This window comes from Macrobrachium nipponense, chromosome 6 (genome assembly GCF_015104395.2).
Source record: "Macrobrachium nipponense isolate FS-2020 chromosome 6, ASM1510439v2, whole genome shotgun sequence".
NCBI classification, from domain to species: Eukaryota; Metazoa; Arthropoda; class Malacostraca; order Decapoda; family Palaemonidae; genus Macrobrachium; species Macrobrachium nipponense.
In genome coordinates, this window is record NC_061108.1 from 20,773,389 (window position 1) to 20,800,524 (window position 27,136).

The following is a 27,136-nucleotide window of genomic DNA, read 5'->3' on the forward strand; positions in this document are numbered from 1 at the left end:
TTAACCTTGCAAATTTTAAAAGCTTTATATATATTAATTTTGTATTCAACTTTTCTCTACTTGACTACTTAATGATTCCTATTAGTACAATGTTTTCCTTAACAATATCCTAGTCATTAAGCCCTGTTGCAGCAGGACTGAGTGTGCAGCCACAGGTTACTGAATTTCAGTATACTCTTGATAATCCTCGTTTGACCTACGCCCAGCGTGCCTTTTATGAAGAAAATGGATTCCTGGTTATCCCCAATTTGGTACCACATGTTCTTATTGATAAATGGAGGTAAGCATTTTCAAGTAACTCTTTTTACCCTAACATTAACTCGGTAGTTTTTAGGAGGGCTGAGGCACTTGATAGAAAAATTTGTCAACCTCCTGATATTTAAAGGTATTTTTTTCATGATTATCATGGTAGGCAGTCCCCAGGTTACGACAAGTTCGGCTTACGAAGTTCCGAGGTTAGGCACTTCTCAATTACAGTATATTCATCAGAAATTATTTCCAGGGTTACGATGCATGTTCCAGGGTTACAACGCCTACAACGCTCATCTGGCAGAAGAAATATGACACCAAAAATGCAAAATAATCAATATTTGAAGTTTTTTTTATGTAAAATGCAATATGAATGCAGTTTATATAGTTTTCAATGCACCCAAAGCATTAAAAGTAAGTTTTTCTCAAGATTTTCAACAATGTTCCGGCTTACAACGATTTTCGGCTTACAACGCGCCTCAAGAACGGAACCCCCGTCATAACCCGGGGACTGCCTGTATACAGTTTTGGATGATTTATTTAGGTTACAAAAGGCAGCTTTTTGTCAATCAGTAGAGTGAAAAGCTTAAAAGAAACAGGAGGCTCTTAATTTGGCATTTTTTATATTCAAGAAGAAGGTATGTAAAGAAAATGCTGCCTGATATGCTTATCTAACAGTAATTGAGAAAAATGCACAAACCATTATACCATATTTTTTTATTTCTAAGAGTTGTGAACTAATACTATCATCTGGGCTATTTATGGCTACTAAAACTCATATCTCGACAAAGTCCTCACATTAGCAGCAGCAATGTCCAAGACAGTAGTTGCCATGGCCAGACTGAATAAACTTTGTAGCATTGTCTGTGCTTAGTAGAATTACATGTGCTGAGCTAGTTTTACATTGGATGGCTGAGGGTTTCTTATTTGGATTTTGATGTCCATTCAAACAAAAAATCTTGCACTTTATCTTGTTAGTCCAGTTTTTATTCATCCGAGTATGCAAAAAGCTTAAATCTGGCAATGATTCAAAATATGTCCTCCTCTTCCTGGATGAAGCTGAAGTGCTGATGAAGAGTTGTCCCTATTAGAAAGATAAGCGAGAAGTGAGAGGTCTTGGCTGAGGCTCAAAAATATCCTCTCAAAAGAGTTGGTTGACAGTGTCTCTTTGTTTGATGGCTGGGTAAGTCTCCCAGTACCATTCTTTCTCAATCATGAGTGGTCATAGTCATTGTTGGAGAAACATCTTGAGCAGTAATGTTGAGACTGCTGATGAGGTAGATCTGTGTGAAGAAAGCTGATCCTTTAAGATTCCTTAAGATGGATCCACCTGTACAGTGACAAGCGTTGATGTTAAGAGAAGGCAATCACAGCCTACAATGGTGAGTTAGCAGAAAGTCATTAAGCCACAACTTGAGAACATCACGAGAAATGGTTATGGCATGTATTTAGTCCATCATTAGTACAGTAGTTGTTACTGAGGATATGCCAGGACAATAATCAGATGTGCAAGCTTGAGAACTTAAGTTCTTTCAGTTGAGCCAAATATAAGTGATTACATATCAGTGGTTACAGCTACAGAGCAGGTAACAGAGGCCGAGTAGAAGTAAGTCAATAAGAGGATGAGACATCATCCAAAGTCTGGCACCCATTCACTATAACCAACGATGAGTACGTTGCTGACTGTAGACTGAAGACTCTGAAGCTCAGGGAGCAGCACTACTTGACCGTCTTACACTGCATGTTTTTGCAGAATTACTGTATGACAACCTCTTGCATGAAAAATGGTGAACATAATACTTCAACAGCATATGAGAAGAAAGTGAAGGTCATGGTTGATACTTCAATGACAGGAATGAATTACCCAGCTTATTCAGAGGGTCTTGACAGGTAAGCTGGGGCAATGAAAAAAGACCGCACATGAAATCTCAAAACTAGCAAAGCACAGCAGTTAATGTGTGGAAAGTCAAGAATTCGCATAAATTAATACACTGACAGTAGTGGTAATAAAACTAATAAGTTCCAGTGAATTAATGAAATAAACTAAAATTAGGTACAACTGCAGGCAAAAACATATGTCATTAATACACTAATCAAATACCTAAGTAGCATGTGAAAAAATACAATTGATACCAGTATAGCTTATGTGCAGATAATTAAACCAGTATCAATGTTAGGATACTAAAGCAACATTCTAAATACCTAAATTTAAATTTACATAACATCCTCGGAAACAATGTAAAGAAGAAACATACCCTCAATATAGTACATTAACACTATAGCAAATGATTGTGTTTAGTGAGAATAACTCGCTGAATACTAACTACTGTACAAAAATCTACTCGGTAGCATCACTTCAGCTTAAAAACCTTTACAATAGCTATAACAAATGAAAGAGAGAAAATAAAGACTGAAATCATAAACCAGAATTACAGCAAACCCTGAAAAGTGCTAAATTCTCAAGGTGATCAAACAGTTTCTTGCAAATTGCTATACCTAAGAAAGCCTAGGATCCAAGAAACGACAATGACGCTGATTGTGCTAAAAAGCAAGAAAGGTTACTGACATACTTGAGGATCCAGATGGGACATGTAATGGCAAGACTATTTTCTGTGTGACAGACAAAAGACTTGTGAAATTGGGAATAATCGGGGCATGAACCAATAGCATATATAAGATTGTGATTTTGGTAGAACCAAATTCTGGCAGCATTAACTAAAAAGCAACAACCAAATTCTGGCAGTATTAACTAAAAAGCAGGCTTCTGATTAATTACTCTACCATACTGGAGTGAACATTTCCCATTTCTTTCTACTGAATAAATAACTAATTTTGGCTTTTAATTTTTTCATTGCTTTAGGTGATCAAGCAAACTGCTTACTGGAAACATACAGGATAAATGCTTTATTCAATATGAGTATGAAGTCTTCTCCATTGCATTATAATTCTTGTAAACCCATTGCTACAGCATTTGGCTCCAAATGAATTCCTGAAAGATTGTTATTGTTTTCATGACAATTTTTGTAGCACTATGCTCATACAGCAGATGCTGACTATCAAGACAGTTTGCGATGACATCCAGAAGATTGCACTGTGCATATGGGTACCTCTTACAATATGTATTGCATAGCAAACAAAATGGTTCTAAGGATTTTCTTCAGTATTACTTCAGGCCCCAGTTGCATTGCTGTCTGTCTTTTACTTTTTATCTGTTCCCCTCTTAACTTTTCACAAATCCTTCAACCAACCTCTATGGAAGTCTAGTAATATGACTTTATATTATTAGTTCACAACTCTTAAAAAAAGTATGGGATAATGGTTTATGCATTTTTCTAAATTACTTTCAGATAAGCATATTGGATGTGGCTTTTTCTTTACATACTTTCTTCTTAAATATTATAAAAAATGCCAAAATTAACTCTGCACATGTGGGAGAGAAGTGATGTGCTATCAGGCGAGTGCAACACATTTACAGATATTCCTTGACCTCCTTACACAACAGAATGAACTACTTAATTAGTATGTATCAATCATGGAACTATAAACAAGGAATGGACTTGCACATATATATATGTACTGACGCTGATTGTCACTGTGCGGTGCTAGAGGAAAAGGTGGAGATGACGCTATTAAAGCATAGTCTTGCAGTTGCTTTTTTCACTCTGTTGTCCTTAATTTTCCACCAATTTTAGTAAATACAGGCTTATTGGAAAGCTCTTGAAAATCCCTTTTAAATGCATACAATTAAGCATGTAGAAAATATGGCGCTGCAGTGTTTTAAGTAAAGATATCCAGATATGTATTTTACCTGGGTTTGCTTTTTACTCTACTGTTCCAAATTTTTTAATATAAAATTTTAATAAATTTATCATTGATTAAAAGCTCTTGAAAAGCATTTTCCAGTGAGCCCACCTTGCTATCCAGTCTGTGTCACCTAGTAGGATTACCCCATTACCATGGCACAATGGACTTAAATTGTAATTATGATGACTTATTCTTAATGCTTACTTACATCAGTCATTATTACAAAAAGAAACACACTTGTTGATATAAATAATTTATTTTTACAGATCACTTATTAATGTCAGTCTTATTGTTAATACTAATAATTTTAGATCTATTTCAAATGTATTATCATGTAAACAGAATTACTAGATGACCAGATATTGTCATGGAAAATTAAACGAATTACACTCCAATATGGCGAGGTGGCCATAGTGATACAGGCTGGCTTACCACTGAATTACATAATTTGTAGAAAATTTTATGCTAAATATACAGAAGCTGAACTCTTAACACTAAATATTACTGCCCCTTGAAGAGAACAAGTTTATTGCATTTCTGGCAAATGCTTCTACCCTGCAATGCCTGACTGGAGCCTGGCTACATGATAATAGCGTAAATCAAAGTAAATGCCCATAATCATGCGATAGTGACTAAAAAGCATGTAAAAACTGAATTTACTTGTAAAAAAGAGTTGCCATGTTGTTTAGAGAATATGTTTTTTGTAGTTTGTACAGTTAATGGCAAAGCACTGACTGCCTTTTTTAGTGTCATTACATTTCTCCTTCACTGGCACCATAACACGGCTCTCTCCCCCCTTTGTAATGGTGGCATGCGGCACATGGCGATTTCGCGCATGTCCATTCCATGTTTATAGTTTCATGATATCAACTTTGCTCCCCACCTTCCTAACAACTGTTTATAAGTGATGCATTTTCCATGCTAGAATTATTGTAATGTAATCATAATAAATATGCATTTACTCTGTTAAGGGTACAGATAAATGTTAATTTTATTTTTAAAATATGTGGTAATATGCTGACCTTCGATTATTCAACTCTTGAAAATTTGGTGAGATTTAGAAAATACTTTATCTTACAGAGACAGGTTCCTTGACCTTGTAGAAGGTCGTGTTGATACTGCAGGCATGACGAAGATGAAGGATATAGCATTGAAGGACAAAAAAAACGTAGCAGCTGAACGTGTTGTCAACAAACTTCAGGACTTTGTTTGGGATGAGGTTCTCTCTGAGCACTGCTTGTTACCTCAGGTATATATCATTTACCCAATAGTATATTCATTGCAGGTTTTGTAACTAATGTTGAATTAGTTATTTGAATCCCAAGGTTATGTGCATGAATTATGCAGTCTAGTAATCTTTGATTTCACTTTTATTATCAACATCATCTGTGACAAAATAAAGAGGAGACAGATGAGGCATTCCAAGCTTTCAAGGAGCTTTCACTCTTACTGTAAAGCCCAGATGAAAAACAGTAACGGGTTGTTACTGGTATACTCTTGAGTAATTAATAGGTGTGTGAATTTTCTTGTGCATAGAGCAAACTTGTGGCTTATTAATGCCAAACGACCACTTAGAGAAAAAAAAAATTGGACTCCTCTTCAGTTACAGCATCCAACCAATCAGAAATTACATTCAGCAATAATGCCTATTGCCGTGATCACTGGTTAGTGCTATGATTGTTTTTCATTCTTATAAGGTGCATACAGTATATAAGCCAGTAAATCATTTATTAGATAAACTTCCAAAGAATAGCATGTCAAATATGAAAAAAGAAAATGGCAATGATGAGGATATAAAGTCAAATTATAAATACGTTAACCCTCTTACGCCGGAGCGGTAAAAAAAATTTGTCCTCCCTTTGTGTACTGGAGGGGTTTTCGGAGTGAGCGCGGAAGCGGAAAAAATATTTTTTTCAAAAATCACAGCGCACTTAGCTTTCAAGATTAAGAGGTCATTTTTGGCTCCTTTTTTGTCATTGCCTGAAGTTTAGTATGCAACCATCAAAAATGAAAAAAATTATCATTATCATATATAAATAATGCGATATATGATAGCGCAAAAACGAAATTTCATATATAATTGTATTCAAATCGCTCTGTGTGCGAAACGGTTAAGGTAACAAGTTACTTTTTTTCGTTGTAATGTACACTAAATTGCGATCATTTTGGTATACAACACATTGTAAAACGATCAAAGCAACACAGAGAAAATATTATCACAAAATAATGCATGAATTCGTAACGCGCGGATGTAAACAAATATTTTTTTCAAAAAATTCACCATAATTCTAAATATTGTCCTAGAGACTTTCAAGTTACTTTCAAAATGAAGACACAAATGATTGAATATTACTATAAACTGTAAGAGTATTAGCTTAAAATTGCAGTTTTCGACCATATCTGGTACGAGGGTTAAAGTTGACCGAATGTCTTATTTTTTATATATATGTTTTATATGCAATTATTTCGGAAATAAGAAAAGCTACAACCTTCAAATATTTTTCGTTTTATTCTACATAAAATTGCGCACATTTTCATATATAAAACTCTATGAAATGCCTAATATGAAACGGAGCAAATATTCCGAGAATGGTACGTATGTATTTCGGAGATTTGTGGCGGAGAATCCACGCGCGGACCGGGAAGGAAAGATTTTTTTTTTAAATTCACCATAAATCTAAATATTTTGCTAGAGACTTCGAATTTGTTTCAAGATGAAGATAAATGACTGAATATTACTAGACTGTAAGAGTTTTAGCTTACAATGCGTTTTTCGACCAATTTCGGTAGAGTCAAAGTTGACCGAACGTGGTTTTTTTTCTATTTTATCGTGATTTATATGCAAATATTTCAAAAATGAGAAAAGCTACAACCTTCAATTATTTATTGTTTGTATTCTACATGGAATTGCGCACATTTTCAATATATAAAACTTTATGTAACGGCTAATTTAAAATGGTGCAAACATTACCACAATCGCACGTATGATTTTTTCGGAAGAGTTACCGCGCGGACATAAAGAAAATGTTATTTTTTTCATAAATTCACCATAAATCGAAATATGTGCTAGAGACTTCCAATTTGTTGCAAAATGAAGGTAAATGCTTGAATATTACTAGAATATAAGCGTTTTAGCTTACAATTGCGTTTTTCGACCATTTCAGTAGAGTCAAAGTTGACCGAAGGTTGAAATTTTGGCAATTATCGTTATTTATATGAAAATATCTCAAAACTGATAAAAGCTACAACCATGGGTTGTTTTTAGTTGTATTGTGCATGAAATTGCACACCATTTCCTATATAAAACTTTATATAACGGCTAATTTTAAAATGGTGCAAACATTACCACAATCGCATGTATGATTTTTTTCGGAAGAGTTACCGCGCGGACATAAGGAAAAAGTTTTTTTTCAAAAATTCACCATAAATCAAAATATTGTGCTAGAGACTTGCAATTAGTTGCAAAATTAAGGTAAATGATTGAATATTACTATAATATAAGCGTTTTTTTTTAGCTTACAATTGCGTTTTCGACCATTTCGGTAGAGTCAAAGTTGACCAAAGGTTGAAATTTTGGCAATTATCGTTATTTATATGAAAATATCTCAAAACTGATAAAAGCTACAATCATGAGTATTTTATTGTTGTATTCTACAAAAAATAAAAATTCGCACATTTTGTTTTTCATATATAATACTTCATGTAACGGCTAATTTACAATGGTACAAAAATTATGTCAAAGTGACGAAATAATTTCCGAGATGTGTCACAGATACTTTTTAGTGCGGCAAGAAAGAAATTCGCGCTTGCGCGCCTGCGTATCGATTGTAAACAAAACAACACCTTGATCCGTGAACTCCCAGCATCCCCCAAGGCGCGTGATTCAAGAGTTTTCGGCTGGTAGGCCTAAAAGTATTTTTCCGCGAATTTTTAAAAAAACTTTTGTATGTCGACGTAAAATACGTCCAGTCGGCACCCGAGAGAGACAAAAAAATGTCGACGTAAAATACGTCCAGTCGGCGTTTAAGGGGTAATAAGATTTTAAAACTGTAAGTGAGTAGAAGCCAAGATAATTTAAAAAATTGGTGCAGTACACAAAGGATCAAAAACTCCAAGACCCTTTAGACCATGGTACAGAAATACTGTGAAATTCAATGTTGTAGATCAAAAATTTACATAATATGCCTCTGGCCAGTTCAGTGTTTTTAGAACAATACATTCATAGTACGCCACTATGTTCAAGGCCGTAAAACTGACACATTTGACCTGAATGTCACAACAGCATACAGGGTGTGTTTCGAAAAGTAGAGCCTCCCCCCCCCCCCCCTCCCTCCTTTTACAGCATAAACTAAAATTGATATGGACAAAAACAAAAGTAATTCAGAACCAGTATGTATTTATTTAAGTTTCTCTCTTGAGTATTTAATATTTTGTGCAGCCTCCATTTGCCTGTATCACAGCCTGCATTCTTGAGGGGTGTGATTTCAGCAAATTGCAAAAAAGCTGAGACTAACTCCATTTCCCTGAGCACTTCGGTCACCTCTCTTCGCAGGTCATCGAGGCTTGGTATACCATCATAGTTCCCTGTGCGCGCTTCAACACGGTCCTTTAAGATCCTATCCATGTTTTCACACACATTAAGGTTAGGGGAGCTACCTGGAAATTCACTTGACGAGAAGAAATAGATACCACTGTTTCGAAGCAGCTCTGTGTCTGAAGAGCCTTGAAATATGGTGGCTTATCATGCAAAAATGTGACAACTTCAACAGATAACACATTTTCAGGATCTTTGAGGAAAGGAAATACTCCACCAGTAAGCACAGTTTCTCTGACGTATTTGCCATTCCATGACTGTTCTTTTTCTTTGATGATCCACATTAACCATTTGGCTGTGAAACAGAAAAAATTCCCAACATTAAGGAAATTTCACAACTTGGCGATAGTGCATGTCATCGCTGATATCATCCAGCTTTGCAGCCCAAATGATGTCATTTTTATGATTTGGCCTCCTGACTGTGTGAATGAAGAATTCATCTGATGCGGCAACATGGAGAAAGTTAGCTTCATCCCAATCGCTAAGAAATGAACCACAAAACCATGCACGGTCTTCTCTGTTGCTGAGTGATTTTGGGCTTGCTGATAACATGGAATGGCTTGATACCAGATTTTTTCAACTAGCAATATACAGCACTATAACTTCTCTTCTTTCCCCTTTTTGTTTCTAGTTCAAGCGCCAACTTATATAGAGACTTTCTTGGTCTAACCACTGCATTAGCTATGATGTCTTTTGACTCCTGAGAAAGAACTTCAGGCCTTCCAAGATTCTCACTCTTTTTGCGATGACAGTTTTGGATTTTTGGTCCAGTTTCTTTAAACAAAGGATTCATCTCTTAATACACATATTTAGCTATCCAGGAATGTGAAATGAAGGATGCGCCAGCATCCCTGGCCTCTCTGAAGGTTATAGCCCGGATTCGGTCAGTCCATCTGATTTCCTCCAAGTCATTAGCCATGCCTGTATCTAACTCTATCACTCAATATGAAAATACAAGAAATGTATAATGAAAAATAGCTTAATAGAAACAGGATAATGTACTTGGAGATAGGCTATAGCAAAGAACTTCATAACTTTCCATTTGTTCCATGGGGGGGGGTGGCCTCTAATTTAGAAGCACCCAGTAGATCCAGTCGACCCCCGCTATTCGTGGACACATGATTTACGGACTCTCTTATTCTTGGGTTTTTCCATGGAACGTATGTATTCATTATTCACAGAAAATTCACCTATTGACGTAATTTGTCACTTAGAGATATTCACAAATTTTATATCGTATCTTCATATAATTTTTTGTAACTAAAAGCACTTTTTTTGTGATAAAACTATTAAAATACGCAGGTATAATTATTTTTTAGATTTTTTTTAACTATCGAAATAGGCAATACCAATCATTTTCAGAAGGGTTTTAAGTATTTGCAGATTGTAGCTATCCACTGGTGTGTGTGTGTGTGTGTGTGTGTGTGGTACCCATCCCCCACGAATACAGGGGGTCCACTGTAGTACTTACATTTTTCTTACAAGATATTATCCCTGTAGGGAGATAGTACTGTCAGTGCACCTCATGTGGTGCACTGTAGCAATTTGGCTGCGGGGATGGTGCTGTTAGTGCACCTCATGCGGTACTGTAGGCATTAAGGGTTTTTGCAGCGTGCCTTCGACCTCTAGTTGCAACCCCTTTGTTCCTTTCATTGTACCTCCTTTCATATTCTTGTTATTCCATCTTACTTTCCCCCACTCCTAACAATAGATTTATAGTACAACTGCAACGTTTCCCTTTCAGCGCGAAATAACCTCATAGGTCCCAGTGCTTGGCCTTTGGCCTAAGTTCTATATTAAAATCAATTCAATGCAAAATATTATGTTGGTGGTATTTTTGGCAATTTTCTCCACGACAAATATCAGAAATCAAGTTTGTGTAAAACTAAAAGGCACTGATCTGATAGCACAAGGTGATGAAGTACACCCATAGGACTGTCATAACCATGGCTGGAACAGTCAAATGGTCTGTCAAATGCAGTAAAAGATCTTTCTGGATGGCAACTAAGTACTTGGCCAAAGGAAGCTTGAAGTTCTTGGTAGCAGACTCCTGATCATCACTCCTTAGGTTGGCAGCTGAGGCTTCACAGAGGGATTAAGAGGCACTGTGAATCTTAAACATATCAAAGATTCAGTTGTGGATCTTTGGAAAGTGGTATTGTTATAGAAAAGAGGTCCTACACAGGGTTATCAGTCTTCAACCAATACAGCACTACACTCAGCAGAGCTAAATCTAGCCCTCTTAAGAGTGAAGAGTGCTGGGCATGCTGGGCGGTGTATCCAGAGTCCAAAAGGTTCAGGCTAAGGGGTCTGGGAAGAAGCCACACTTGATGGATGAGTTGAAGCTGTAGGGCACAGCTGGTGAAGAGCAATATAGAGCTCTACAATGGGAAACATTTCTGGGGAAAAGTGCAGGAGAAGCAATAGGATGCCAGGACTGCTTTCAATGAAGAGCTGCCAGAAGAGAGCTAGTATGGGAGTTATCTGATGAAGAGGAACACTAAACAAGAGAGTAGTCCTTTCTAGAACCACAATCAAAAGGGGAGTAGCATGGCAACTTTCAGTATGTCAAAGAGGACCACCAAGAGCTACCTCTACTGCAGTGACAACTCAAACTCATGACTGCAACCCCTCGGGTAGATTGTGTACATGACTTTTGATGATTGAAACAACAGAAGACTTGATAGAAGGTTCAGTGCTGGTCCTCTATTCACAGGTTCAAAAGATTACCCTTCACAGCAGCTGTTCAAAATACTATAGGGAGGGGGATGGAACTTTACTGCAATTCAGTTTATGGAGGCATCTCGGGTGTCAGGTCAACAGGAGAGGAATGTCATCCATACAAGGCCCACAACCAACAGTGGTGGACAAAAGCCCAGAATCAGTTACCTTTGGCACAGCTGCAGTCCAAGCCATGGTCAGCAAGGATAAGGAGACTTATGATGGTAGTACAGCAACTACAGCCTGACCTCTTAAATTTGGCATTCCATGGTCTGGGAACTCCCATTAACCGAGATGATTTTGAATCGGCTGCCATTAATTCTTTAGTCAGGATGGTGTCACATGTTCTTTGTATATTTTTCTTTGGATTTTGGAACTGAAGCTTGGTCTATAAATATACAAGCACAGTTTATTTCCAAGGAAAACACAAACTCAAAAATATACAGCATACAAAAGAACTGTAATTTGCACACACGTATACTTTTGTATCGTTAAAACTCCGTATCATGTGATTGTGAAAATTTCATCCGAAAAAATGATTTACGTAATCATATACATTTTGTATAGTATGATATGTATTTACTAGGCTAGGGTTTCTATGCTTATCTTGGTTTTGGCAGATACCACTGATAATGCATCTATTTCCGGTTATCAGTGCTGATATATACCTAACAGAGGTGCCATTAACTGGTTATCAGTGCCAATAAGCCCCGAAAATGGCCAATTTATGGTTTATCAGTGATTTTTGTTTATCATAAAGACATTTAAACAGAACCCCTGTCGATAACCAGCTACTGCCTGTACTGACAAACAGTCTAATCGAGAAACAACTGTTTGCCAGTATCAGTTACCATAACCAAGACACGCTAATTAAGGGTGCATTACAGTTGTTAACTTATTAAAAATGTGCTAATTTTGAATAGTGACTGACATAAATAAAAGTAAAATAACTCTTTATGTACCCTTCATGCAATGGAGAAGAAAGTGTTATGAAATATGCCACAAAATTTATGGTTGTAGTTGACTGAAGAACAATGTGCATGACACAATATGTTTAGGGTAGTCTACCCAATAATTATTATTTCAATAAGTAAAAGTAACAGTATAGTGTATCAGAATTCTAGGGTGGCATAATTTTGAAGGTAATTTTGAAGGTAGTATTGTGTGACTATACACACCATATAGAATTTTTAAGAATACTGTATGAATGTACATATTTCAAAAATGTTGTTAAAAGCTCCACAGTTGTACATATGTTATAATTAAATATACATATAGTAAGTATATGTAATGTATATACAGTGGAAGAGGCACAGTGGAAAAAATGCAGAAGTTACTGTTATAATTATTAATGCATATACTAAATAGTACTTTATATACTACTGTGGAACTTTGAACCATAAAAATAAAAGAATGACTAGTGTTCTGCTGGGGATGTACTACTTTAAAATCTCAAAGTTCCACATAATAAAGTGCTGGATAATAATGGATGCCTTAAACTTATATGATTTATTGGAACAACATGCATAGCATTAATCAACTTGAAAATTGTAAATGACAAAGCCATTGGACTTGTACATAGTTGGAATGAAGGAAGGTAAGTTTAAGGCATTACCAATTAATCCTTGTGATATTTGGAAAGAATATGATCCTGAACAGAATCCCATTTAACAGGTTCTAGACTATGTTGAATGTTTTACTGGTCCCAACATCATGGCTATGCACACCATGCTGATTAACAAACCACCAGATCCAGGTACTCGCACTTCACGACATCCTCTCCACCAGGATTTTACACTACTTCCCATTCAGGTGTAGTACAGAATATCTTGTGTCTTTTCTTTTCTTTGCATTTGACAATATTGGGGGATAGTTATTAATCCAGGAATTTTTTATATGAAAATTTGTGGTTGCTTGGATATGTGCAAATCACATTTGTTCCAAGTGCAAAAACTTTGTGAGTATAAAGTTTGCCATTGCATAGTAGAGTATCACTTTAAAAGTAACTTACCTAGGTCTCCAATTGACATAGTTTCTCGTTTTAAGTATTTTTCCATTATGGAAAAAAGACAACTATAAATTTGAAATTATCCATTACAATCTATTAAAAGTAGTAAGAGTATGTTCTCTTCTTGGTAGTGGCACCCTGCTCACTTTTAACAGTCATCTTTCAGCTCGTACTCCTGTGTGAACACTGTTTGTATAAGCTGTTTTCTTCACTATGGTATCAATCTCTTCCCATTTACATAGATTTTGGAGGCTTTTAGATTGTCATATAATTTTCTAATTAAATATAGTGTAAATCTGAGATGGTTGTACTTCAATGTTTTTATTCATTTACTTGTCTTTACTTCTGCTCATCGTAGCTTACGTCAGCAGAAATGCTTTATGGAGTGATGGTGTGAAGTATTTGTAAAATTAACAGATCCAAGAAAATGTCTGGAGTTTTTAAGGATATTTGTTCAGAGTTAAGCTCCTTAATCTTTATGTGTGCAGTATTAATGATGCCATGCTGGTGTTAGGTACTGCAATTTTCCCTGAAAATTGAAATGCCCTCATTTGAATTTATATTAAGTGGGCATGGGAAGTCTGATGTAGGTGAACATCAAAGCTATTTCTCAAGTTACTTTATTTCCCAGTATACTCTGAAATAATCTTCTTCAGTATAGTGTTAGGAATGGAATATAGAGAGTTTAGGCCAAAGGTCAAGGGCTGGGACCTATGAGGTCATTCAGCGCTGGAAAGAAAATTTAGTATGGGTAGGTTTGAAAGTATAATAGGAGGAAAACCTTGTAGTTGCACTAGAAACCATTGTTAGGAGAGGGTGGGAGAGTAAAATGGAAGAGAGATTTGAATAGACTTACAATAGGAATGAAAAGGGTTGGAGGTAGAGACTGAATGGATGCTGCAAAGAACCTTTAGCTTTGATTACAGTGCACCATGTTAGGTGCACTGACAGCAATAACCCCCTACAGGAAATAGTGTTAGATTTTGTTGCTCATGTGGTTAGGCGGGTACTAGCACAGCACAGTAATGCTATGGTTAGGCCCCATACTTCAGTGGTTGAATGTACTTGCTGTTAACTACTTTGTATTTAGTTATTTTTTTAATTTATTTATTGTAGTGGGTACTTCTGCTTTTTAATTCTTTTTTTTACCTTCTCAGTTACAGGAGCCTGTTATGTGGAAACATGTTATAGAAAGATTGTTTCACCATGGTTCATAAAAACATCTGCAGGAATTTTTGTTTAATGGCTGATAAATTATTAGTATACTCTAATTGGAGATGCTAGCAATGGGCCTTGGAAAACATTAGATTGAAGGTGGTTATGTCTTGGCTCTTAACTTTCTATCTTAATTGATTGTCACCACTAATTTGTACTGTACCTTCTTTTATATTATTTTTCATCTTGCTATCCACCCTCTCCTAACAATTATAGTGCACTTGCAAAGTTAACTTTTCAAACCTACTTGCTCTCAATTTCTTTTTCAGTACTGAATGACCTCATAGGTCCGAGTGCTTGGCCTTTGGCCTTAACTCTATATTCAATTTAATTCTTTGAAACTACTGAATGTTACCAACTAAACTGTGATAGATGTTACTATCATGGCATCTTCCTGTATGTCTACATAATACAAGGAAAGATTCTGGATCATCTGTGGTTTGGAGGTGTTATTTAGTTTTCATTCTTCTTGAGGACCTTTATTGGTGTTTCTCCTATATTAGAGTGTATATTGACGCTGGATTTCTTGTGTTGTCTAATAGCTAATTCTGGAACAGAAACCAGCACTAGCACCTTTTCTGGGATTGAATAAGCCTGTAAAGGAGTGACTGGTTGTGTTGCTGCTACTTTCATTTTATGTATACATTTCTACAATAAGGTTTTCTTTTAGTTTAAACATCTTGCATGGAACTGACAGTGAATTGGCTTTTCATTTGTAAATGTATTTATGGCACTACCATAATGTACCTCATCACCTTAACATCTTGCCATCTTTTCAAGTGGAGTCACCATCTGTCACCTTGTTTGAGTTCCTTCCAGGTATCGATCTGTCACTTTCTTGTTGAGTTCCCTCCATCTATCCAGAGTGCCTGCAGGAATAAATTTGAATTGAGCATTCTATTTGAGAGAAAAATCTGTTTGGCTAGTTAAAAAATTCTAACAACTCAAGAAGAGACCTATTAAACAAAAAAAAAAAGAAACAATTTCAGTTGGCACCAAAGCCTATTTCAAAGAACCTTTTATATGCAGTGCTTTAACGGGGGTATTGCAAAAGCTGTGAAGACTTTAATTACTTTACTGGTAATGCATTCCTTTTGACGGTACAATGATATTCCCCGGTTTGTGCCTGTGGTATTTGGAACTGTTGGGATGAAGCTTGACTCAAAAGTCTCCTGCCATGAGGAGAAACAATAGAATGAATATCTGGCTTTAGATAATCATCAGCATATTTTCAAATACTGACATAATCAACTGGAACACTGTTGGATGGGCAGCATTTGTGTCTATATGCCAGCACATGTTCAGACACCAGTCTGTCATCACATACTCGGAGGTTTTGAGGAAACCCTAAAAAGAATTGGTTTGGATTTCAGGAAAGTCTCTTTTTCATTCATTGTGGTGTGGAAGTGCTTTGTTTGTCTATTTGCATTCTACATATGCTTCTCTGCTGCAGTACAAGTAATCTGATGTAGACTTCGTGTTCACTTTGTAGTGTATGTTACGTTTTAACAGCTTCAACATGAAGACTTACTGTTGAGTCGGTCGTCTGTATTTTACTTAACTTCCTAACAAAAGGTTTCTTTTTTATTATCTTTGGAGTTATAGCTTATTTAAAAATTACTGATTTTTTTTTTCACAAAAGTTGCAATTTTGTATGGAGGTTGTCCACTAACTTTCTTTGGCAAAATCTGACTGAAAAGGAAGGCATCAATCAAGACTTAACTCTTACAAGGACTTCCAGGGAGTCTAACACCTCTTCCTGGTCATTAGATCTGTGATTAGCTGGAGCAGGAAGACAAAACACTAACCAGGCTTCTGTCATTAGGTGTGTTGAAGACTGAAAACATTGACGACCTCTGGATGGGGAGAACTATGATTAGTGTGCAGTTCAAGTGATGAGGCATTACCTTTCAATACATATCAAGATTCATTGAGTACACAAGCTTTTTTTTCTTTAATACTAAAGTGGTCTCCTAATATTCAGCAGATGAATTCTCTTGTCCAGTGTGCTAGATTAATATTTACATGGAGAAATAATATCAATCTATGAAACTAGCAGAAACAGAACCAGTGTAAGGTAAACAAAATTAGCTCCAGCAAAGCACAGGAAACAGCAACCCATCTGGGACTGGTGGTAAAGAATACTCTGTATCGGGAATAAGAAATATGGTTACACAAACCTAATTTAGCAGGGGAAAAAAAAGCATAGTCATTTAGGTTTCAGTGCTTACTTTCCCTATCCAAGGAGGGATATTGATCTGGATAATGCATAGAGGCTTATGGTATAGCCTTAATTGAGAGTGCTCTCACGAGGAAATTACCAGCTAGTCCATATCATTGGCATCCTACAACAAATTATTTGCCATTCTATGGCTTTGACAATTAAGTCTGGTTGCTGGTGGATTAACAGGATATTTAGGAGGTTCAGGTGGCTTCTTAGAACTCTTCAATTGCCTTAGTCATCCCAAAGGCTGGAGTAGGATAAAGGCCCAGTACCAGTTTGGAATTCCTCTATTTGTTTTTCACTGCAGACTACCATCTAAATTCACACATTTTTGGGTTGTATTTAGTTGTATTAAAGAAAGTGTTGCACTAATAAGGTGTTCAGGTCAAGAGTATTATCTATTCAAATCTTCAGTAGATTATTGGCGATGGTCCCTTTGCTGAGAAAAATGTCCAACTTGTCAGTTTCTTCATTACCCTCATCAGTTCTTCCTTCCTTCAATGTACATATGGAGCTATAAGGGTCTCACCTCAGGTATTTTCTTTAGTGTCTTAGTGGATGGACATAGCTTTGAGTTCTGTTCCATGTCAGTTACTCTTATATAGTAGTCAAGTTCTTGTCTAGGTTAATGGGAGTATATGTATTATCCTTTGTCCTTAATATACGTGCTCTTTTCAATCCTAGAATTTTCAGGATGATCCATATGGTCTCCATTAAGCTACTGAGGGACATTGGCAGCTCAAATTTTACCCTCCCAAGTTGGGATGCAAGCTAAATAGTATGTGTAATAGGATCGCAAAATGAAAGCAGTTGAAGAGTAAAATAATTTTTAAATTTTTACAAAATACATTACTTGTAATGAAGTTCCCGCCTCCCAACCCTGCTGTTTTAACACATTGTAGACAACATGAAAGAATGAGGCTATTGCTTGACTGGAATCTGGGTGTTTTATTTTTATTTCTTTTTTTTATTTAGTGGGACCTATTTATTTGTTCTGAAGTCTGTGAATGTGGGCTAATTGTCAGTAATGGAATTGTACAGTTTCAACCTCTTAAATCCAAGAACCTTGGGACCAGGTCACTGCCAGACCACAGAAAATCCAAGAATAGAATACACACCTGAAAAATTAAGCCCCTAGATAAACAGTCTTGCAAGTTAATTATAACTATACTAGTACAAATAGCCTAGTTGCTTACTTGGCGTACTACTACTTGGCTAAGTTCTGGCGCCACTTATTATCATCATTTTATTATTCATATTTTTTCACTTGATCATTTCATAACTTCATACTGTATAATTTTCTTTTAAAAATAGTGTACATTACTTATTTAACTCATTTAGCCTACATTCCCTAGCTAGCCTAACTATAGGCTGATTACTTTTTTCAGAATTTGCAGAATCCTACAGTTGACTCAAGTCTCCTAATTTTACTACTTCATAATTGCTAGTATAGATAAAGATTTATGTTTGCATTTCTTACCTGTATCATCATCTGATCTCTTGGGTGGCACATCGGATGGGTAAATATACAACTGTATGAAAGAAATGAGGTCTTTCAAGCACACTAAGAGTAAGGAATCCATGTGTTGCTAAGTGTCTCATTGTTTTGATCAAAAGTTTTGACTTTATAGTGCTTTCTCAAGTGGAATCTTTAAAAAATATATTTATGCATTTAAATTTACTATTGAAAACTTATTTGATTTTGCACATTTTCATTACTAACAATTATTTTCATAAGAACAAAAGATAGCGGATAATTTTTGCTGTTAGGAAGTTATAAACAATATGTGGCGCCGTCCTTGTGACTTTCTCGACGAACTAATGGCAGCCGATTCAAAATACAGCCGATCCATGGGAATTCCTGGACCACAGAATACTGGTTTTTAGAGGTTCAACTGTATAAGAAAATCGGTATTACAAGAATATAACATAATTGTAATGGGTCCCTGTACTTAACACCAGTTAGTTATAGTATTCAAATTTGGAAGGGGAAGTACTGTACTTTGTCACTCACCCTAATATATATTGATTTTTGCATCAAGAGAATATAGGCAATAGATTTTCTTCTAAATGCTTTAGAGAATATAATATAATAGAGATATATATTTTCTTCTTTTTGCATCAAGAGAATATAATAGATTTTCTTCTAAATGCAATTTAGAGAATATAATATAGAGAATATAATAGATTTTCTTCTTTTTGGCATCAAGAGAATTATAATAGATTTTCTTCTAAATTCATGAGCATTTCATCTTTCTACCGGTTTCATGTGTGAATTGTATTTTTTGTATGCTGTAAAGTATCATACTTTTATGCCTACTTGTAGCATGCAAATATAATGTCATTCTATGAAAACATGATAGCATTTTGCTTTCTTCTTCCTTCAGACCCGCAAACAGAATTGTATGCGCCTGGACAGCTATGGAGAAGATAAACAATGACAATGGGTGCCTCTTTGTCCTCCCAGGTTATTCATAAAGGAAAGCTTGAACAACACGAGTACCCAGAATGGGAGGTAACAGCACAATGTTTCTTTTACTTGTTAAAAAAAATTACTACAGTAATGCATAAAAATTGGAGATCTAAGGTCATAGTTTTCCTTGTTTAAGTAAACGACTGATGTTAAATACCTTGTTGTTTTCTCTGGATGGGGTTTACAAAACTTGGGAAGGCTGCAAGATGCAAATTATTTTCTTGAGGTAATACAGAAAATTTTCATAAATATCTGTAGATCTGAGTACAACGGTGATATGATTCCATTGACAGCATGACAAAGTAAGTCATTGACAAGGACATATTAAATATTGGTTGTGTCCATTTCCTGCAATAAACAAGGGTAACATGCTGACATTTTGAGTACCATAACTGTATAACCAGAGCTTTTAAAGGGTAATTTTACTCCACAAGCTGTAAATTGACTAGTTAAAAATTGCATCTCCAAATATTGTACTTTTAGGTACAAAGAAAAATAGTACCTAGTTTAGATTCCTACTGAAGTTAGTGGTTGGTGTTTTATGGATTACTACTGATATTCAAGAGTTATAGTTTTCTTTTGGAATTTTAAATTCATTGTAATGGGTGTATTACTTGCTTTCACAGGATGGGGTAAACAAGATGTACCATGGAGTCGTGGTTTTGATGATGAGCCCAAAGCTATGTTATGCATGGAAAAAGGTGATACAGTTTTCTTCCACCCTATCCTGCTACATGGCTCGGGAGATAATCGTACACAGGTAAAAAGAGTAACCAAATTCAAAATTCTTTTATATTTCAGAGGAATAACTATGCTTTGTGTTTTTAAAGCATCTTAGAGTTTTTGGTCCATATCTTTGATACTTAGTTCTCTCTCTTATGCAGAGAAATCTTAAATTTACAGTTGATATGGATTGTAAAATTACAATGTGGTAGTGTCCATTTAACTTCTTTATTTGGATGATCTGTTTTTACTGTTTTGAATTTCAAGTATTGAATTTTTTAAAGATATACATTCATATATATTTTAGTAACACCCAATTAACTTAAAAAGCTAATGAAACTCAGGTGATACTTAAAATCAGTTTAAGTCCATTTTGGCATATTGAGTTATAATCCCAGGAAGATGGTTAATATGCCATAAGAAAGTGAGGAGTGTTGATACAGTGTAACTAAAAATTGCTCTATAAAATGCACATTTCAAAGGTTTTCACAAGTCAAACAGACTTTTTAATTTTAATTCAAAATTATTAATAAGTGGTAGATAATTAACCAGCGTGTAACTGCTTGGCCATATTAGCTATATCACTTTAATTCCAGCTGAGCAGTCTAGCTGTAGTGGATATGAATATAAGAAGTCGAAATGCTTTTTAAAAACTAGGTGAAAGTGATAATCTGCGTGTACATATGCTTGTAATATTTGACTTTTTGGGGGCCTATTTCTGATACAAAAATTAGTAGGTCAAACTTCTTGTAGTAACTGAGAAAACTGGGATTTAGACCAATCTGTACAGTTGCATACTCTTATACAAGTCGTAATCAACAAAACATATCTCTTTTTTAATTGATATAACTCTATAGTTATATCTATATAATCATCATGCACTGTGTGCATTCTAATATACTATATAGTAATTAGCTTTGAAGTAAAATTTTATTCTGAAATTACCATATAAGATGGTTAAAGTCTCTTGCTTCTCTCACCAGTTGACTCCACTGCAGTTTCACTAACCCCTCCCTACTAACATTTTGGGTGGTTTGTGTGTAGATAATAAATAATATTTACATGCTAACTTTTTGTTATTATGGAAGCTTTAATAAAATTAAAGTACAAAAAATTTACATAACATTGTAGTAATTTGTTAAAATATCCACAGGATTGTAAGAATCGTAGCAAAATATTGCTCATACATAGAACAAACTTTCAGTCATTAAGATAATCTGCGGCATCTGGCAACTCATAGGTGGTACGAGGTTGAAGTTAGTCATGAAATAGCCTTAGCCCTAGATTACAATAGCCTGACAAAGGAGGAATGACTAGCTGAATTCCCTTAGTACGATCTGACGCTATCCTGGCTACCACAGTGGACCACCAGTCCAACAGGACAGAGATTTGAAGATGGTTGAAGCAGCATCCTCCATAGCCAAGGCCCTGATCCAGGGTCAAACCAGGCTTAAGATGATAGGGCATCAGCTGAACCACATTGGTGGAATAACACTTCCTATGCAGCATGAGAGGAGGGAGGAAGGAACTTCAAGGGCCTATTGGAGTGCAGAGAGCCATCCTGGTCTGAAACCAAGGGGTTAAACACGCTGCAAGATCTGAGCATGCCCTGTCCAGTAGGAAAGACTAACAAGAATTTGGGAGGAGTTGGTGAAAAGTCTTAATGCATGCAGCTTGGGGTGAAGTCTAGTGTACACATGCCCTTAATCGGAGCCTTATCATCTCGACAATGGACTGAAACAAGGACAGGAGACGATGGTGGATGGAGGGCTATCGCTTCCATGGCCACATACATGTGCTCGTAAGGGAGAGACAGCGAAGCACTCCTCTCACTCGCAGAAGACGACGCCACAAAGTCCAGAATTCTCCTTTTCACTCGAGGAGTGGAGAAGCAGAGGGAGATGGAGGAGGAGAGTGCTGTCTGCCTTTACGATGTCTCTTGCAAGATGGAGGTGAGAAAGAATCAATCCTTCAATGATGCTTCTTACCAGAGAGAGCAGGGTACCTCTCTCGAAAAACAGAGTCCAGCCTCTCAACCATATCTTGCAACACCATCTCCAATGGCTCAGCGAGAGGTTGTTATGATGTCATAGGAGAAGGTGGAGATGTTGTCACAACAACAGGAGGCAGAGATGCCACCGCAGCTGACGTCTCCCAAACCGCCATCTTGTTTGATTCAGAATCTGAAATAAGGCAGAAAGCACAGCCTCCTCCCTCTTGGGAAGGACATAATATCCCATGGGAGAGGGGCTACGTTAAACAATCTCATCATGTCCAGGGCGTGGCCTTGTCAAAGATGGCGGGATCAGTAGATTCGGAGTCCTTGCCGCCCTCTGGAACGGGGATCTTCTCGAGTTGCAGCTTCTATTCCCAAGAACTCATTTAGAAGATGTGATTAACTGGCTGTGAGACAATACCAAAGATAGGCTAGCATCAGGCAGTATCTAAATCGGAGGCTCATTCTCATCCTCCTACTCCCCCTCTGCAATGGCTGACAAGTCAGTCTCCTGTCAAGTTGACGAGGTGTTCAACTACTGGAGAGCCTCTCGGGCTGCTTCTCTGTCAAAGTCCCTTCATCCCTTCAATCTCGCCCCTACAAGGCTGGGAGGGAATCTAGAGGAAGGGGCAGAGGGAGTCATGGGTTAAGTGGGTGCCCTCTCCCTCCCCATTGCCATGGGAAGGGGGATGCCTGGTGGGCCATTGGGCCAATGGCAGTTGCATGGAGTGGAGAAGTGGGTAGAAGATGCATTCAGGAGTATATCTACTACCCTTTGACTTCTCTCCCCCCCTCTCAGACAGGACCTTTCTCAATTGGACTTATGCTCAAGGCTCTCCAAAGTACGTGGCTCTTCGGGAGGAAGTGTTGAAAATGCTGGACAAGGGTGCGGTGGAAGAAGTACACTGTCCTTCACCGGGGTGTTTCATTTGGATTTTCCTTGTTCCAAAGGCTACAGGCAATTTGAGACCAGTGATAGATTTTTACACACTGAATCACTTTGTAAAGAAGACAAGGTTCAGAATGGAGACGCCTCTGACAGTTTGGCAGCAATAAGAGACGACTTCTTGCTGTCAATAGATTTGAGGGATGCTTATTATCAGATTCCAGTCCACCCTGCATCCAGGAAGTTCCTTTGCTTCAGCCTGAGAGAGCAAGTCTTCCAGTTTACGGTCCTTTGCTTCTGATTGACTATGGCCCCTCAGGTGTTGACAAGGGTGTTTGCCCTAGTCTCGAAGTGTGCTCATGCTCAAGGGATTTGCTTGTGAGATACCTCAACAACTGGCTGGTCTTGGCAAGCTCCAGGAAGAAACTACTTCAAGACAGGGATTGCCTTCTTCAGTTTTGTTGGGATCTAGGCATAGTAGTAACCTGGAGAAGTCCAATCTGGTACCCAGCCAGAAAGCGCTCTATCTGGGTATGGATATAGATATTGCTGCGTCAAATGTTTTTCCGTTGGACCAGAGGTTGAAAAAGTTCAGTTCAGGGCCATGTTCATTCCTGTCACAGACCGAACAACCAACTTACCAGTGGCAGGTCCTTCTGGGGTTTTGACTCCTCTGGAGAAGCTGATCCCTCATAGTCACCTTCACCTTCACTCTCTACAGTGGAGACTGAAGGAATTCTGGCCCCCAGTGGGAGATTCCCCCTTTTCCAGAGTGTTCCTCTGTCAGAAGAGGTAAGAAAAGACCTTTGTTGGTCTTTTTGAATCCCACGGTGGGAGTCCCTCTGTGTTCACCCTCTCCAGACTTAGTACTCGTGTTTTTGGATGCCTCCCTCTAAGGTTAGGGTGCTCATTTGGAAGATCTCCTTGCCTCAGGTGTTTGGAATGTGGAGGACAAGCTGCTTCACATCAACATTTTGAAGGTTTGGAAGCAGCTTTCTAGGTCAGCGGGAGAGGGTAGAGGGACAGTCCGTTGTGCTGATGTCGGCAACACCACAGTGGTCGCCTATGTTGTGAACAAACAGGGCCTGGTGTCTCATCAACTCTTTGTTGACAATCGAGATGCACCAATGGGCGATTGACAACTGTGGAGCTCCCCACCAGGTACATTCCAGGCAAGAGGAATATGGTGGCTGACAAGCTGAGTCGTCTGAATCAAATCCTTGGCACGAAGTAGTCTGGTATCAGGACATGGCGAACAGGCTTTTTTTTTACATATGGGAAATGCCTATACTAGACATCTTTGCCACTCGCTTCAACAGGAAGTTGGAGGTTTAGTGGTCCTAGATCCACTTGCTGAATCCTTGTGACAATGTCGAGGTGTATGCCTTCCCTTCGTTCTCCCTGATCCGTCAAATTCTGAACAGAGTAATAAGTTCTTGAAATCTCAGGATGACTTTGGTGGCACCTCTGTGTCCTCTAGCGGAGTAGTTCCTGTACTTTCTGTCCCTTCTGTCAGAAGTTCCAAGAGAAATTCCCCCATGGCAAACGGCTCCTTTGCCAACCTTGTGGAAAGGTTTCACCGCAGTGCGAGTCCCTGTCTCTTCATGGCTGGAGACTTAATGATCTCCATGAGTGAGAAGTTTTTCTTGAAAGGCTGGGGGGCCAGATGTTAGGCTACCTCAGGAAATCTTTGTCAGCAGTTTACCAGGGGACAGGCAGTCTGCTGTGATTGGTGTCATCGACGGGGTTCCTCTCCACTCGGAGCTTCTGTTCAGTGGATAGCGGTTTTATTTTCTGATCTTCTGTTTCTGCTGTCACAAGGCTACAGAGTGGCCTTGGGCTTGATTTTGCGCCTGAAAGGCGTGGACATTTCTTCATCCTGGGAAATCTCCTTGTTGTTCAAGAGTTTCAAACAGTACTGTTCACCAAGAGAACTCAATCTCCTATGTGGAATCTTTCTCGTCCTGAGAAGTCTCACTCAAGCTCCTTTTGAGCCCCTATGTCGGTCATCAAACCGGGATCCAACTCTAAAAGACAGCTTTCCTGTTAGCTTGGCTTCTTCAAAAAGAGTTAGGAGCTTCATGGCTTAAGTTATGATGTTAAAACACACCAGGGGTTGGGGGTCTATGGCCTTCGAATTTGTCCCGGAATTCGTGGCTAAAAACCAAAATCCCTCTGTGCTTGATGACATATTTGCCTTGTTTTTCTATTCCCTAACTGTATGACTTTGTGGACAATAATCCACAGGACTCGTTTCCTAAGACCTAGGTGCCATAGACTTTTTGTTAGCATAGGCTGGTCAAGAAGGGAAGTGTCCAAGAACACTATTTCATTCTGGTTATGTGAGACAAACTGGCTTACTCTTCACATACTAGTTCTGTCACAAAGTCTGTGCTAGAGCACATGGCATCAGAAGCATAAGTTCCTCTCTGGCATTTAAGAAGAACTTGTCTGTTCATAGAATTTTGAGCGCTGATTCTTGGTATGTCAATCCACATTCTCTTCCTTTTACCTAAAGGAAGTTGCCGACAGTTCCTTAGATAGGCCATATGTCTGGCTGTTTGGTAACCTTTGCTTAACAGATCAGAGGCATAAGACTCCTCCTATGTCCTATCTTTGGCCAGAAAGTGAGCCAAACTTCCAGTTAGTTCTAAGACTTACTTTATCCTCCCACCATGAGTAAGTCTCCCCTACATTAAGTCCAACGGTTTATTTTGTGTATGACCAAATGACAAATTTTTAATCCAATTTCTATTTCTCATAACTAACAAACTTGTGGTCTTAGTGTGTATGGTGTGTGGCCCACCTAAAGCCACCCTCATTCAGTTATCTGGGGTGGAAGAAAAATGTATGTATATCACTGCATTGGTGGGGAAAGTCAGGTTGGGATGCACCTCCCTTCTTCACCCCGTATTGCCACCAAAATCCTTGTGCTATTTTAACTGGACTCCAGCAGGTGCTAGAGAAATTTCTCTAACACTTAAGACCAAGGGTTTGTTCTGTGTATGAACAAATGACAAATGTTAGTTGTATATGAAAAATATAGATTTATTAAAAATGCCATGTTTTCTTCAGGCACAGTTGTGCTTTAAAAGTCTTAAAAATCTGTTGTGGTAAATTCATGTGTTTTGTCTACATTAAAGTTCTTTAAGTCCCCATCTAAAGCTTCCAGCTGCTATGCGGGCTCCTAATCATCTCTACTTTGAATTTGTAGACTAACTCCATAACTCATGGTACAAAGCTACTAATTTTTTCCTGGATTATTCTGAAATTTTCCTAATTAAAAGATTTAACACACAAACCTTCCTGAGATATAATTTAATCTTTGTTTTCAGCACTTCCGCAAAGCCATTTCCTGTCACTATGCAGCCTCCGAATGTAACTACATTGATGTACGTGGGACATCCCAGGAAAGTATTGCCAAGGAGGTTGAAGAGATTGCCTTAAGGAGAGGTGTTACTGGATTAGACTTCAAGGAAATTTGGAAACTTCGCAGTCGTGTAGCTCGTGGGACTGAAGTGAACCTGTAAATGTAGAGTATTGGATGAAATAAGTAAACTTACATATATATAACATGAAGGATATAATGTTTGCATAGTATTGCAATCAGTAGATGTGGCAGTGCAAGTATTATTTCAAGTCTGTTGGGAGTTTATATAGTTTTGTCAAATAATGAGGAATGTTCTTAAATGTGAAGGTTAAGAATATGAAGCAGTGTATAAAATTTCATTGGAAGTTTTTGTTTGGTCTGTAATATAACTCTAAACATTAATTTCCAAATGCAATTCAGCTGTAAAACTGTAATGTTACACAAATGTTTATCAGTAATAATGAATGAATGCATGACCAAATTAAAAATCCAAAGTTTTTTATGGTGACTAATTATCATCTACAACAATAATAAAATAGTTTCTGATTCTTTTTCACTGGGTAGAATTTGATGGCATTAGTTGAAGTTCGGCTTCTTTAAACAGTTCTCATAATACACAAAAATTTTCAGTAAAAAAAATTACAGCCTTAAACTCATAGGTTTCTCATTGATCCTAGGCTGAGTAGTTAATCTTTAAAAATTAATTAAAGTAACAACATTACTTATATGGATGATTTTTTAAGGCTTTTTATTACTATGATGGCTTTTTAGTTGAAACATTATTACTATGGGGAAAAAAATTTCCCCCCAAAGTATCTCTCAAGAAGCACAATTATGATCCAATCTCTTTCATCTTCTATAACCAACTTCAAT

The 27,136-nt window shown here is 37.4% G+C and overlaps 1 protein-coding gene across 1 annotated transcript; it reads left to right on the plus strand.

The window, feature by feature from the left end:
• Window positions 1–26,972, plus strand: LOC135216808 (phytanoyl-CoA dioxygenase, peroxisomal-like). The gene is given in 9 exon segments (XM_064252309.1): window positions 1–280; window positions 5,134–5,302; window positions 13,043–13,159; window positions 13,161–13,180; window positions 19,203–19,284; window positions 19,286–19,330; window positions 19,915–19,939; window positions 19,942–20,048; window positions 26,229–26,972. Coding segments are annotated over 8 exon segments (714 nt in total). The 5' UTR covers window positions 1–280; window positions 5,134–5,179; the 3' UTR covers window positions 26,424–26,972.
• Window positions 26,973–27,136: the final 164 nt, after the last annotated feature.